General features: G+C 41.7%; 1 protein-coding gene across 2 annotated transcripts in view; it reads right to left on the reverse strand.

Moving 5' to 3' along the window:
- The window catches only part of exoc4 (exocyst complex component 4), a 107,980-nt gene that overhangs the window by 18,393 nt on the left and 74,685 nt on the right, over positions 1 to 14,902 (reverse strand). For both annotated transcript variants that reach the window (XM_071501843.1, XM_071501844.1), the window contains 3 exons: positions 8,739 to 8,875; positions 7,133 to 7,288; positions 5,246 to 5,424 (listed from right to left, as the gene is read on the reverse strand). In XM_071501843.1, the coding sequence (XP_071357944.1) occupies positions 5,246 to 5,424; positions 7,133 to 7,288; positions 8,739 to 8,875 (472 nt within the window). The remainder of the gene's footprint in view (positions 1 to 5,245; positions 5,425 to 7,132; positions 7,289 to 8,738; positions 8,876 to 14,902) is intronic.

Genomic DNA, 14,902 nt, shown 5'->3' on the forward strand with positions numbered 1-14,902 from the left:
GAAAAGGTACAGGTACGTTTTTGTCAGATATAGACTATTTTGCTCTCTGTGTGTCTTTTTCCTTCACTTAGCTTGTGTGAGAGAGCAAAAGCATTTTACTTGCTCAGCCTGTGGGAGTGTTCTCCATCCAAATGTGTGCGTGTGTGTATGTGTGTGTGTGTGTGTGTGCGTGTGTGTATGTGTGTGTGTGTGTGTGTGTGTGTGTGTGTGTGTGTGTGTGTGTGTGTGTGTGTGTGTGTGTGTGTGTGTGTGTGTGTGTGTGTGCGTGCGTGCGTGCATTTCGGCGTGCATGAAAGTGACTCGAAGGCTTCTGTTTCCTCTCATGTGCATTACACTCACTCACTTTGGCAGCAGAAAGGCATAAAAAAAAAAGGGCCCGCTGTGGCACACACTGCTGGAGGTCTCTCCAGGGGGTGTCCATGAAACACAAACACACACTCCCCAAAAATACACGTGCACAGAAACACACAGATACACTGACACGCACAGATTCCTCAAGTCCCCCCCCCCACCCCACCCCACCCCCCCCCCCCCCCCCCAAGCCTGTGCCGCTTTGATGATGCTAGGGAGGTGTCACAGCATGGGGGGCACCATTAGAGTCAGAGACAGACGGGCAAAAGGAGACGACTCATTGGTCCTGACTGACAACTTTCTTTCTCTCCTTTTCTTTTCCCTCAAACCAAATAACTCCCATCTCTTTTTTCTAAGTTCTTTGTGTATGCATGATTAAATGTGAGGATATGTATGTGCATGTTGTGTATCTATTTGCGCATCCGTGTGTAGGCATGCGTGCGTGTTTGTGTGTGTGTGTGTGTGTGTGCTTGGTGTGCTTATCCAATTATTTTTGAATCTCATCTAAGAGAAACGTCTGTTGCTCGCCATCTGCAGAAGATGAGGGTGGCAGACATTAAGAGAGAAGATCAGTGATGGAATTCACACACTTACACACATACTGCATGCAGACGCATACATTCCACCAACACTTCATATTAACACACAGCCAATCTTACGCCCGTCAACCTGTCTGCCATTAAGGGCGTACACAATGTATGAAGAAACAAAAAAGCAAAATGACTCGACGTTTTCTGTTGCACTGACAAATACATATACTGAAAATTTGATTAAAATCATCTGCTTCGTTTAAAAAGTACAACATGCCCTACCTCTCAACACACAAGAGGAATGGAAGAGAAAATGGAGAAAGATAAGCAAAAGACAGTATCCTGCAGGCATGGAGTGATGAATGATTCATAAATGACTGACTGAGTAAGAGACGCGAGGTGTTATTAATTATTTTGCTGCCTCTGGTAGAGGATGAACATCTGCACACGGGAATCTGAACTTCTGTCCACAGAGAAAGCGGGGGGAAAAAAAAACGAGAGTGGGGAGAGATAGAAAAATTGAGAATGAGATTTTGATATCTGAAAATCCCAAATTGCTTAATGGTGTCTTATAATGAGGGAGAATAAAAATATCTTAGACGTGCTGGACCGAAGCAAATGGATGGATGAACGAAAGACAATATTTTGACTGGTGAAAAAACAACACCATCATCTCCCACTGCAACTTCTCCCCGCAGCCTCTGCAGTGAATATGAATCTGTTGTTAGTCAACTTGCCTTGTTAAATGGAGTCAGGAAAAAGACAACAATGCTAAAGGGGAAAGACCTTCACTCACCATAGTCAAGGTTAGAAAAGTGTACTCCATAAGCCCTCACACATGCAGCAGAGCAACCACTGAAGAGAGAGAGAAATCACTCCCATGAGGAGACCACATGATTATTGTCTAGAAACCCTGCAGCATAGGTTAGAGGCCGGTTTCTATGCACCTAATGATGGTCAGGCCTCTAATGTGAACATGCACATTTGCACATAAAGTTTTTTATACACAGAAAAAGACAGAAAAAGTTTGCAGGAGAAAGATTTACCACTAAGATGACCTTTCACACTGTTCATGATCTCCAGTTTGCAGGTCGTTGTTCAGTACACAAAGATCCAACAAGGCAGCCAGACACGCTGGCAAATATTATTTAAAAAATCATACATACACACACAGCAGTCAACAAAAAAAATGTCTGTCATGCTGACATTGCCCCTCAGGCACCTGTGTGTGTGTGTGTGTGTGTGTGTGTGTGTGTGTGTGTGTGTGTGTGTGTGTGTGTGTGTGTGTGTGTGTGCGTGCATGTTTTCTGGCAAATATTGTCAGAGTGGATTAGAAGTTCAGTGCTGCGGCCAGATGGGTGATAAGACCCTTTCTCCAGCCACCTTCACGGCCAATCACCATCAGTGGCCTGTCTGCATAAACACACACAAACAGTCCTCTTTACCAGCACATACACACACACACAGGCTCACTGGCTCTTCAGACTGACACACAAATATCCAAGCAAGAGATGTACAAAACTGCAAGTGTACAGACTTGAACTGAATCAGCATCACGAGGAAGCTGAATGGATTAAATACTATTTTCATATTATTGTCTATACTTCAGAGCAAAGCAATGTGTGCAACTACACATCCAGTTGAATTCAATCACACAAGAAGGTGATCAAACCAAACGTCCACTGCAGAGATCACCCAGCCATGGACAAAATCTCCCAGACCCTTACCCCTCAAAGTAAAAAAAAAGACGCAGAGAACAAGGTTCACACTACGAGGATGAGGAAGGAAGGGAGGGAGAAAGGAAGGAAGGAAAGAAGGAAAGAAAGACAGAAAGAAAGAAAGAAAGAAAGAAAGAAAGAAAGAAAGAAAGAAAGACAGAAAGAATGAAAGAGCAAAGAGAGGGAGAGGAAAATGAGTTGTTCATACCTGACTGCTTCTGTAATATAAAATCCAATTTGGAGAGGCATAGACGTGAGGCGGGGGGTTGGAGGATGAGATAAGGTGGGGTCCTTTTTCCCTGCCGTACCCTTGTCCCATCTTACACAGTGCATGCATATGTACACACACACACACACACACACACACACACACACACACACACACACACACACACACACACACACACACACACACACACACACACCAACACCCATACTAACACACGCGTAGTCCGTCATCAGCTCAGCAAACACTAAATAATGAACAATACGGAGGCTGTCCCAGCATGATAAGTGACTGCCCTATCCTACCCATTAATGCCACCCGCCAGAATTAATGATAATTATGTCACGTCCGTTCCCGTACTTTTATTGAATTTTTATCTATGAATAGACGAAGAAAGCTAGCGTCAGAGTGCGAGGGAAGGGAAGTTTAAAAAGAGATATAGATAACAAAGTCAAGCCCAAATAAGAATATCTGAAAATTCCTCATTTAATTATTTTATGTCTAAAAGAAAAGTTGTGATATGGAACAACAAGACAGCACAAGTTCAATGAGCAATCAGAGGTCTGAAGCTAGAGAGTTGTGACAGTGACTGATAAAGGTTGAAGCCCTCTCTCCATCCAGAGACGTTATAAAAGACTTTGCTCTATCCCTGTAGGAAAGGTGCATAATTTACCAGAGCCTTTTTCCAGACAAACAGAATTTTCAAGAGCATCATCGTGCCAAGATCAATAATCCACAAGAAATTCAGCCTGACAACATTTTTAAATATGTTAAATACTGAATGAGCTTATTAGAAAGACATCAACAACACATTAAATAAACATGACTTCTGCATGACACTGACAGTCAGTGAAGTCTGACATCTGTTTATGTTGTAAGAATGTGGGGGAAAGGTTTTATACTGCACATTTCTGATATAGTTTTAACAGCATAAGGACAAAAAAAATACAAAGTGAGAGACTGCAGCTACAAATTACAGCACAAAAACAAACCTGACGCTACAGTAAGAGTCATTAATGGGAGTAATAACTCCCTGATTGCTATCATATGATGCTAATAAAAAGATATGGCCTTGAAGAAGCATATTACAAGATGCTAGAATCTTTATAGGAAGATTAAACATGTTCTCAATGTGATAATGAGGATAAAAATGTTACTGTAATGATAAGTGATTAACAAGATCTACGTAAAGACTATGTGTTGGATGGAAACACACGCGCACACACACCTCATCTTGATCAGTGATAAATGATGCAAAAGCGATGACTGAGCAGGGACTGTATGAAATGCTTTTAAGAGTCCTGATTAGGGCAGGCATTTATGCACACACACTTGCGGAGGTAGAGCTAACCATAATGAGTGTGTGTGCAAAGTGTTCTTTGACAACTCCAGTGGAGAAGGTAATGAGTGTGTGATAATACACTCAAACAAGAACTTAATGAGGCACAGGTAAGAAGTGCTGCTACAAAAGCACTGCAGCTAAGGATGAGAAAACCTCATGTACCCCTGATTGTGATCCTACATAAACCATCCACATATTTCTAATCTGCAGTGTATCTGATCAATAACTGCCTAATGACCTGAGAGGCTGGTACCAATGTCTCCTGGAAAACATATGCATGATGTGATATTGCATAATACTGAAATATGCCAGTCAGTAGAGGATGTATGTTGCTGGAGAGGCTTCTCCCCAGGTGCTTCCAGGGCTAACGCTTCACCATACCACTGTACTCTCGCAATCTGTTGGATGCCATGTGAGCTCTCACACACTAACACACAAACTCATACTCAGGATTTTCTTAAAACTGGCAGCCATGATGGCATTTCTGTCTGTGCCAAACTGGAAAAACAAGAAGCTGAGGAATGAAAAATGACAGAAAGAATAATCAGATGTTTGGTGCAATGCAACAAACTGATAAGCAGAATTCATGTGTCAAAGACAATGTTCGGTTTCTCAGGATGCAGAATAAACAGCAACAGATGTCTGTGTTGGCGTCAGTGTAACAGTCGTAGGCACAAAATGCACTGCAATGTTTGTGAAAAATATTTCCATGTTTTGTTTAATTCAATTCCACCAACAGAAGAAGACCTTTAGAGATATCTAGTCAGTAGGAACAAGGTAGAGAATCCAATTAGTTGTGTAATAAATATCAGCATACAGGCTGTCAATCACTTATGTATTTAAGTATGTATTATATAGTGATGTTATAGCTATGCCTATATTCATAGATATGAGATAGACATTAGAGCCTTATTGTGAAAAGAAGCATGGGACCTTTTTTTCATTAAAATTAAGCATTTGCTATAATAGAACCCAGTAACACTGTGACAATGACATTATCACAAATATGTAAGCAGAAGAACCAATTTATGTCCAATAAAGGAATCAACGACTCCCATATTATGCTTCAATTACTTACTGGAGGAATGAGGCAGGTTGGCGAAGAACATCTTGAGGCGAACAGCAAGCCACTCCATGCTCTCGTGAAGGTTGGCCAGAGCCTTCAGGTCACTGACATCACGGAGGATCTCATTCTGGGGGATTAACTTGTCTCCGAGGTTCCCAGTCAGCACCTCTGACTCCTTAGCAAAAGCCGCTCTGGATAATAGAAATGTAAGAATTTGTATCGTTAGAAGGATAGATACAATGTATTGTTGGCAACATCACTGAGCATCACTCGACCAGTAAACACCTTGACCTGAAAACGACTGCTGTCAAAAAAGTGTGAGGACAAATATGTGTAATGACTACAAGGCATGACTGTAAAAGAGCCAACAATCAGCCAACAGCATTAAGTTATTTAAGGAAAATTACTGGTTTGCTGGTCGGACTCAAAATGCCTGGTCTGCAGAGGCAGTGTGTTGCTTACATAAATGCTATAATGAAAGTCAATTTCCAAAAGTTAAAACATAATGGACTGCTGAATGGAACCGATGTGCAAATGTGTGAGTGCACTTGTGTGAGTATGTTTATTTGAAGAGGAATCAAATTATTATAGTAATATAATATTAATCTGCACAATGGTTTAGCAATTTAGACCCCGAATTAGACCTGAATTTAGACCCTGACCTTTACAGTGATGTGCAAATGTCCAGACTGGGTAAACAGAAAGACAGAAGTCATTGGGTTGATAACTAGCTGGATATAGAAATGGACAGATAAGCAGAGAGAAGGGTGGAGAGTAGGAACATAAACTTGGACATAGTATTAAGAATTTTTTTTCAGACACAGTCACTTTAAAAGAAGTAGCTCCACAGTCGGTTGGAGAGAAAAACAGCAGGTGATGCAGAATAATTTGGAAATAGAGAACAAACAGAAGGCAGAGATTTACAGGGTGGAAAAACAAAGACAAAAAGATCAAAACCTCTTTTGTGTTATAGGATAATTAACTTTGGAGACTGGTGAGAAAGATACGTAAGTTGGAAGTTTTCTAACTAAATCTCAACACAACAGCGCTGCAAACACATGGCATGTGGACTGGCCTCCAGATTCACTGGGATGCCCACAAGACCAGGATCCTTTGAACAACAGATGGGTAAAAGCAACACCAGACACACAAACACATACTCTCTCACTCACACATAGGCTTGTGTAGCTTATTAATGAGGCTTTATTAAAGCACTGGGTTGCCAGTCGTGCAGAAGCTAATCCCCCTTTCATAGTGATGAAAACATCCACGGCTCTCAAATCAAACAGCCTTATGGTCTGCCTCTTGCTATCTCTGTACTCTCACAGTGTGTGTGTGTGTGTGTGTGTGTCTGAGAAAGGGAGTATGAGAGAGGGAGAGAGTGCACACAACAGATTGACTTTCTCTGGCCACATAACCAATTTATTTATTTACTTTACTATTCCGCTTCGATGAGCTTCAGTGTTCCCTGAAGAGTGCGCACATTCAAAGGCAATTTCGATAAGACTGACCCCCCTTCCTGCCTCCGACTGCTCTCCTTATATTTTCCTATTTTGTCCTTCCCTCGTTTCCTCGCTTCCTTCAGATAGAGGGTGTTTAAAAGGGCAATCGTGACTTCTTTTATGGGTGCATCTTTGTCTACAAGAGAGGGTTCAATAATATGTGAATAAGGGAGCAAAGACATGAGGGAGGGATTATTTGCATGATTGCTCAAGTGTGATTGTGTGTGTTTGCTCTGCTTGTTTGTGTGTGTACAGTGGGCACCAGTATGTGTTCTTGTTATCCTGCCTGTTTGAGGATAGGTTCTTTATGACAGAACTGTAAACGTGCACACAAATAGACAAATGTAAATTTCATTGAACAAGTACATATGTTCTCTGTGTGCATTTGTGTGTGTACCGGGTAAAGTCCTCTTCATCCTCTCTCTTCTGTCGGGTCTGTCTGGGTTGGGCCATATTTGCCCAGTTGGGGAGAGACTGGAGCAGACGACTGATGTCTTCGTCTTTAGACCAGGAAGCACTGATGGTCAGCTTCTCCTCACACTGGACTATACCCCTGGAGACGCAGACAAAAATAATGAAATGGGACAACCTCAGAGAAGTGTAAAACATGACATATATATATATATATCTGTTGTATCAGAAGATAATAAGAAGAAACAAGTTTAATATGTGCTGGTTACCATGCTGTTACAGTTTGCTGTTATGCCATGCAAGCAGCATTTTAGCATGCTAATATAGCATTGTATAAAAGCATTACTGCTAATATATAACTGAGGCTGAAGTGAATTCATTCTTGAATTTTAGAGGTGCGCTGACAGGAACTGAGGTGTTGGGGGAAATGTTATTCTTATCTGCTGATGGCACTAGATGACAAGTCAGGGGATAACCATAGTTAATTGCATTAATCCTCTATAGACCAACAAAGTGCATGCAAAATTCCATGGCAATCCATGTATAGGTTGCTACTGCTGAATACTCATATTCATACTGACAGAGTACTGGCATTAATATTCAGGTAGTTCTGCATTGACATATACAACAGAATTACAGCATCTCTGGTTTGGAGTTAAGACAAACTGGGGCAGACTGCCAACATGTATTTGCTTTGTTTGCACGTGTCTGGGTTGGATAAAACTGCTTGGCTCTGTGATTACCTCTATACTAATACCTCGTACAGGAGACACAAGCACTCCATGGTTTCACGTCCACACACCCACACACAAAGGAAGGGGGGTGGGGGTGTGAGAGACAGAGGCTTGTCCATGTGTAAATGCACACAGCAACGCACAAACGCAAACACAAACACACACATGCACTTTGGCCGTCTCTGTTGGGCTTGTCTTTATCACTTGGAGGCCCCAGTGAGACTGAGGCTGACCTGTGACAGAGTCCAGATGGACTCCCAGCAGTCTGTCAGTCCTATCCTGTGTCTCCTGGCCCCTTCATCACTCCCTCTCTTACCCCTCCTCCAATATTCTCTAGCTCTCCCTTTACCTGGCCAGGTGTTACATGGTTCCAGGAGAGCACAGATGGATGGCCTTTCATACCACCAATGTGCGTGATTGTGGGTGTGTAGAAATAAATAAGAAAAACAATCAAACTCCATTCCATGCTCTAAAAAGTAAGTATTCTGAAAATACACGCTAGCATTTTGCTTTCATATCAGCTTTGCTTTTATCTAGACTGCAACCTAACCTAGATTTATTCCCAAAACAGTTTACCATGCAAAAGCCAAAAACACACTGAGAGCCTGTGCCCACTCTGCACTAGATGAAAGCAATAGTTTCATTTCTGAAATGTAATCAAAGACGTTCTTAAAGGATATTTTTATAAATGTTGTTTTGTTGGGTTTAGCAGATTTTAAGACCCATTGATCATTAATCCAAGTCAACACAGACAACTATATAGAATTTAAACAATAAAGAGAAGAATTTAAAGAGGTTGTCATCATCCAGGAAAAAAAGGATTCACTAGCAGGTTAGCTAGTCTCTGCCATATTTTACCTGTAAGCTGTGTTGCAGATTTCCTTGTACTCTTTCAGCTTGTCACAGACCATTTCAAGGAACTGGTTGGAGTAGGCACTCAGGTCCTGCATCAGGCTCATTAGATCCTGGATGGACTTCTCCACTACCACAGTACTCTAGAGGCAGAAAGAGGAGCACAGCAATCAGCGTTCGGTTGGGTTAAGCTTTCAACTGTAAAAAGAGAAAAACAGACAAAGTAAGAGACCTGGAAAAATAAAAGGGGACTGGATTTTATGCAAGTGTCAGGTCAGATCCAGTCTGCTGTAGTGCCAGTGTAATAGGATGGCTCTAACTTCACTTATCTATCTGTCACCTGCGGCTGGACTGATGACTGGTGCTGGAGAGCTTGTTGAAAGTCGTAACACCGTATTGGTGGAATGGATGATTCTTTGTGTGTAAGTGAATCAGTGTGAGTGCACATATTGGTGTGTGTTTTTGAACTTCTGTGTTGTGTGTGTTCTCAGGCTGAAAGCGAGTGTGTGCGCATTTGTCACAGTGCACCCATCACCAGGAGCCACGGCAGGGCTGTGACAGCAGCCATTACAGATTAGCCACTCCTGTGTGACTAATAGCTGGCCCGGGAACAGCAGAGCAGCTTCATATCCCCAGACACACTCACACATACACACAGAGAGCAAACTTTTCAAAACACACACCTTTGAGCAATTCCAGAGCTGTTAAATGAGATTACAACTCAGTATGTTCCAGTTTGCCTGCTCCTAGCACTTAACCAATCTATCCTGCATCTCCAATAATAGTGATAACTTGCTATTAGTCTGGCAATAGCCTTGCTGCACCCACTCTGAAACTACGAAAGCGGTACTGTGTCTGATAAATATACACATGGGGGATTCAACATATGATTTCTATTCATCATTCATTGATTATCACTATTCAGCTAATTATTCTCCTTATGTAAACTTAATATGGAGTCCCATTGTTTCTGAGTGAAATGGAAAAATTCATTGCAGGCAGACAATACAGACAACCAGATGATCTACTCGAGAGTCAACATCCAACAAATGGTTAGGAATTCAAATATGGAATGAGATATGATATCAATAAAGATTCCTGTCTCCCAGAGAAGATGACTTAATATGTAGAAGTCTGTGTGCTATAGGGATAAGTATTATCTCTATTAGTTTATCATTAATAATACATTTTTTAAATAGTTCCATTATATTCAAGGCCAGTAGCTAGCTGCCAGACTGTAGGGGGCGGTAGTGACTGTAATTGATCTTCAAAAAATATGGAGGGACCCCTGATGTGATAGAATTATATTAATATTAATAGCTCTTTCTCTGTTTCAGTTTCTCCCTCACTCATTCTGTCTCAAGCAGGCAAGCATGCACATACACACACATGCCCACACACACACAGACAGACAGACACACACACACACACACACACAAACAGCAGCCACTCCACTGAGGGAAGTAATGATCCATAGCAGTGCCCATGCTCATGGAGTGCTAACCAAGGCCCTGTCTCTGCCAAGGGAGCACCCTTTACTGTCCATGCCTGACTCCCTGTCAGCTTGCCATGGTATCAGGAAGAAATACACAGAGCCTGCAGGAGGGCTAGCTGCTGTAGCTCAGGCACCTTCACATCCTAGTGTAGGCTGGTGGTACTGTAAACAGCTTTATATAACACAATAAAAAAACAGCGGCAATGACATTGCTGCCAATTTCTGTTACCGTGACTACGGTGATAATGCAGTCATACTAATATGCTACTTTAGTGATCCCTGAAGGGAAAATCTTTTTTTACTGGCCTCCTCCAGGGAGGTCAGGTTGTGGAGTCAGCACCACTGAGACTGCAAGGGATTCAGTGGGTGGCTCGGGGAAACTTCAGCAGAGTGCATGACTGACTTTCTCAGATGGCAAGTCCATACAAATGGAGTGTATTAGTGTGCTGGAGTATTTATGACCAATTCGACTTTGTAAAAAATTTGATTATTTAGATAAATCAAACTGTATTGATTTAGTACATTCACAGCAACATTGGAGAAATTGGACTACTGCAACAGCAAGAACTCTTAGGATACATGAAGTAAAACAGGCACTGCATTTACAAAGTAAATGGCATACATAAAAAAAAGGCCAATGTGGGATACATAAATATCTGACTTCAATTCTATTTTATTTAGTGACAATGAATCAATGCAAAAGTGCAAGAGAATGGCGTCCCATATTTCCAGGATGTGCCAAATACTGTAGCTGCATTAGCAGTTTGCAGTATTTGCATAACAATTACTGCAGCTGCAGCTTGATTTTTCACACATTAAGGAATGAGATTCATTAATAAAAATGCGGGCAATGAGAAATGAGAAATTCACCTTCACAGTATACAGAATTCAAGAAAAACCCCTATAAGTAAAAGAAGAAAGTGAAAATGCAAGATTTTATGATTTAGAGAAAATAATGACAAGCTATTGTCAAAAAGTTATTGTGTAGTCAGAATCATAACAGTGCCTCCCCCACTCTTGCTGTCCCCACTTTGAGGACATCGAGCTCAATAGCAGGCCAAGTCAGTGAATGGAGAAGAGTAAACAATGGATGCCTGATCCATTACTCCTGCTCTAACAAATGCTCTCGCACTCGGCTCCCTTGTCTAATTCTGCTCATTTAACACAGCCATTTGTCTTAGGCAGCAGAAATCATTAAAAAGTAATCAAGGGACAGATTGAGAAAGGGAGGGCTGAGAGAGAGAGTGAGTGAGAGTGGTAGAGAGAGCGTGCTCTGCTACATCTCCTCTATCTAACTTAACTGTTACATAGGAGACAACATGCACTATGGGGGCTTCTCTATCTGTGTCTATCTTACTCTCTCCTGCTCTCTTCCTAATGTTTCAAGCTTAAAGGTCAATGTGCTGTGCTATCATGTGAAAAACACCCATATTTCTCTTGTAATTCTACTTCACAATATAGTATTACCCCTGAAACCGAGCTTGGTTGCACTTTGCCTCTCCTCTTGTACATTATTACGACGTAAAAGCATCGTCGTCAAGTAAAATTAGAGTTTGGTCTTGCAAATGGATTGCAGACTTTGCTGGGGTAAACTGCTGCCGTTAACAGTGAAATGAAGGCTATGGCCATAGTGGTTTAATGATGGCAACGAGGCAGAGCTAGCACTCAGACTGGCGCCTCAGCAGAAATAGCTGTTAATGCACGGTCATCACTACAGAAACCAACCTGAGCCAGCGCTAAAAGAAGTTACTTCCTTTAGTGAAGTGAGTGAAGAGCACAACACAGGGAGTGACATAAATATAGTGAGAGAACATGGTTGTAATCACTGAACTCTGTGTTGCTGTAATCTGTTGGCTAAACGTGCAGTGTTATCCTGAGGTAGACAAAGGCAGATAAAAAGGGGAAGTGTATTGTATTTACACAGGCCTACTTGGGCTATGTAAGTACATGCTGTGTGAATCGGAAACGGCTCATGGATTTCCCCATTAAAATAGCGGGATACCCCTCAAGGTTGTGCGGGGGGTCAGAGTGTTTAACCCCACGCTCCCTGCCATTTCACTCACACCCTGACCCCAAACCGCTGACTCGTGTAATGCCTCTGCCATGCCATTCACATGTGTGATCAAGGGTTGCTAAAATAATACACACTCAGCAGTGTGTATACACAGCTGCACACACCCACACATCAATGAGAACACATGCAACGATAACCCCTGTCTACCCCTCTTTTCCCACACACACACACACACACACACACACACACACACACACACACACACACACACACACACAAAGGCTGTCCCTCTCCTGGGTAAAGGGGAGCTGGGCGTGAGTGGGCCATTGTCTTGACAGATCATTCATCAAAGTCAGCGTAGAGCCACACTTCGAAGACTCCCCTGACACACACCGGATGGCCCTCATGCTTGTGCCAACTCAAGCAAAACACATGCTTCTTCATATGTGTGCGCATGTGAGTGGGTTTGTATTAAAGTTTGTTTAAGCTCTGACAACTCGGCAGTGTGCTTTTATCTCCTCAAGTGTTTATAGTGTCACAAAAAAAAGGGGCCACATACGAAGGAGGCCCCCCGCCCCTCATGGGAATTCATTCAGTAAGATCTGGGCTACTATCTAAAATTCTGAATGATCTCCAAAATACCACATCCTTATTTTTCTTTTAATAAATTTCCTTTCAATAATAAAGAATTTCTAACCTCCCATAATTTATTTGCATGCATATTTACCTTCTCACATGCACATACACACAAAAACACACACACATAAACACAACTCAGCTCTTCCTATACGATCTGGAAGTCACTAATCAAGAGCTGTCACCTCTAATCAAGTGCAAGTAATCATCCCTCTGATGGACTGCAGGATATTCCCATATCCATATGCATTTGCATAACAGGCTAATTATTTATGCATGTTTTTGGGTGAAATCTCAGGTATGTAAATTGAATCCTAGACATCATTGTCTCTGACTATCATTTAGTGATCCATTTTCTGCTGAGGGAGGTGAGATAATGAAAAACAAATAATGATGTACACATGGATTTAGCTGTGATGGTCACAGCACTACATAAGGAAAGTGTTACTGTGGAATAAATACAAGTAGCTTCAGGGTGGACGAAACTAAGCTAATGTAAGAACACATCTTCTCTTTTATCTCCACCATCATCACTTCTAATGCAAAGCTTAATCCAGAGTTTTTGAGTGTTGTCATTGAAAAATGACACTTCCATACACACCCCATTAATCAGATTCACCATTTAATTCCTCATAGTGACCGAAACTCCATTTTGCTGCTCATCCCATGATCCTCTTGGTGTTTCTACATTCAACATTGCACCATTGCCTTCTGCTGGATGTGAGGGGGATGTCCTTCCTATTTTATAAAATTATCTATCACTAACTATTATCAATTATTATGAATTATTTATCACAAGAACTGGGTTAGACCTTCAGTGGTGTGTGTGTGAGTGAATAAAAGTTTGGATGAGAGTGTGAAAGAGAAATTATATTGTAGTTTAATGCATTCTGTGGGGGGTGTATGTTCTTCTCTGTGCCCCATTAGGCCCATCTGGAGCCATTGTATTGGCACACATGCACACACACACACACACACGCACAGAGATATACATACGCATGAAACAATGTGCGCACTCACAGCAACACAAAGACTGCTATTTGCAAATTCAGAGCATTAACTTGCCTCTAAAAATTCAAGCTGTAACTTTTATCAGGTGCCCAAAGCCAAAACCTTCTTTCCTTCAAACCAACGGACATGTTTGCGGTTGAGCTGACATTTCTCTCTCTCTCTCTCTCTCTCTCTCTCTCTCTCTCTCTCTCTCTCTCTCACTCACTCACTCACTCACTCACTCACTCCAAAGGGAAAGATTATGTCTTGTTACACACAGAGACTCTGTCAGTGGTAGCACTGCATGGTGTGAACCTGTACCACCTTAAGCTGTAGCTGCTCAGGCTGTTTTTTTCACTCATCTAAATGCTCCCTCTGTCACTACACACAGAGACAAGCACGTGTATGTTTGTGTGCGTGTGCATGTAGATATATATATTTACATATAGCCATTACATTGATATAAGCATATAAACAGTATAAACAAAGTAAAGCTGTGTCACATTTGTGAGAAAGGAACATCTCCATGGTGAAGGCAGGTTGGAGGCTCAGGGCAGCTGGGCACGAGCCTCAGGAGTACATGTGTTTTGTGTGAGATAACCAGGCGAAGGTGGGTGGTGGGGATTGTTACACCTCGAGCAATGAGGAAGGAGGCAGCACAGAAATAAGGTTTTGAGGTGAGCAAGACTCAGTCATAGAATTTCTAAGGATTCAAGTCAATGCAGTAGAAAAAAAAAACAAAACTTATATCTGGTAGTACCAAAGCAAATAGCTTATCAAACAACACTTTATCCCATACATACAGACATGAAGTATAGTATCTATCATTATTATTAATGCCAGATTTACTAATGTAAATTTTGGCTGTGAGCTTTGGTGCCTTTCATGTTCCTGTATAACTGTTTTACAGAGCCTGCCTGTTCAGCCAGCCTCCCTTTGTAGATGAGGGTTATAATAATAATAATGAATCAAATGCAAAAAGACATATTTAAAGCGCTGGAGGACTGGTGACTGTAACTTCCTTCAATCATCATT

Source organism: Trachinotus anak, unplaced genomic scaffold, assembly GCF_046630095.1.
Source record: "Trachinotus anak isolate AG129_WGS33_773 ecotype Australia unplaced genomic scaffold, CSIRO_AGI_Tana_v1 ptg000018l, whole genome shotgun sequence".
NCBI lineage: Eukaryota > Metazoa > Chordata > Actinopteri > Carangiformes > Carangidae > Trachinotus > Trachinotus anak.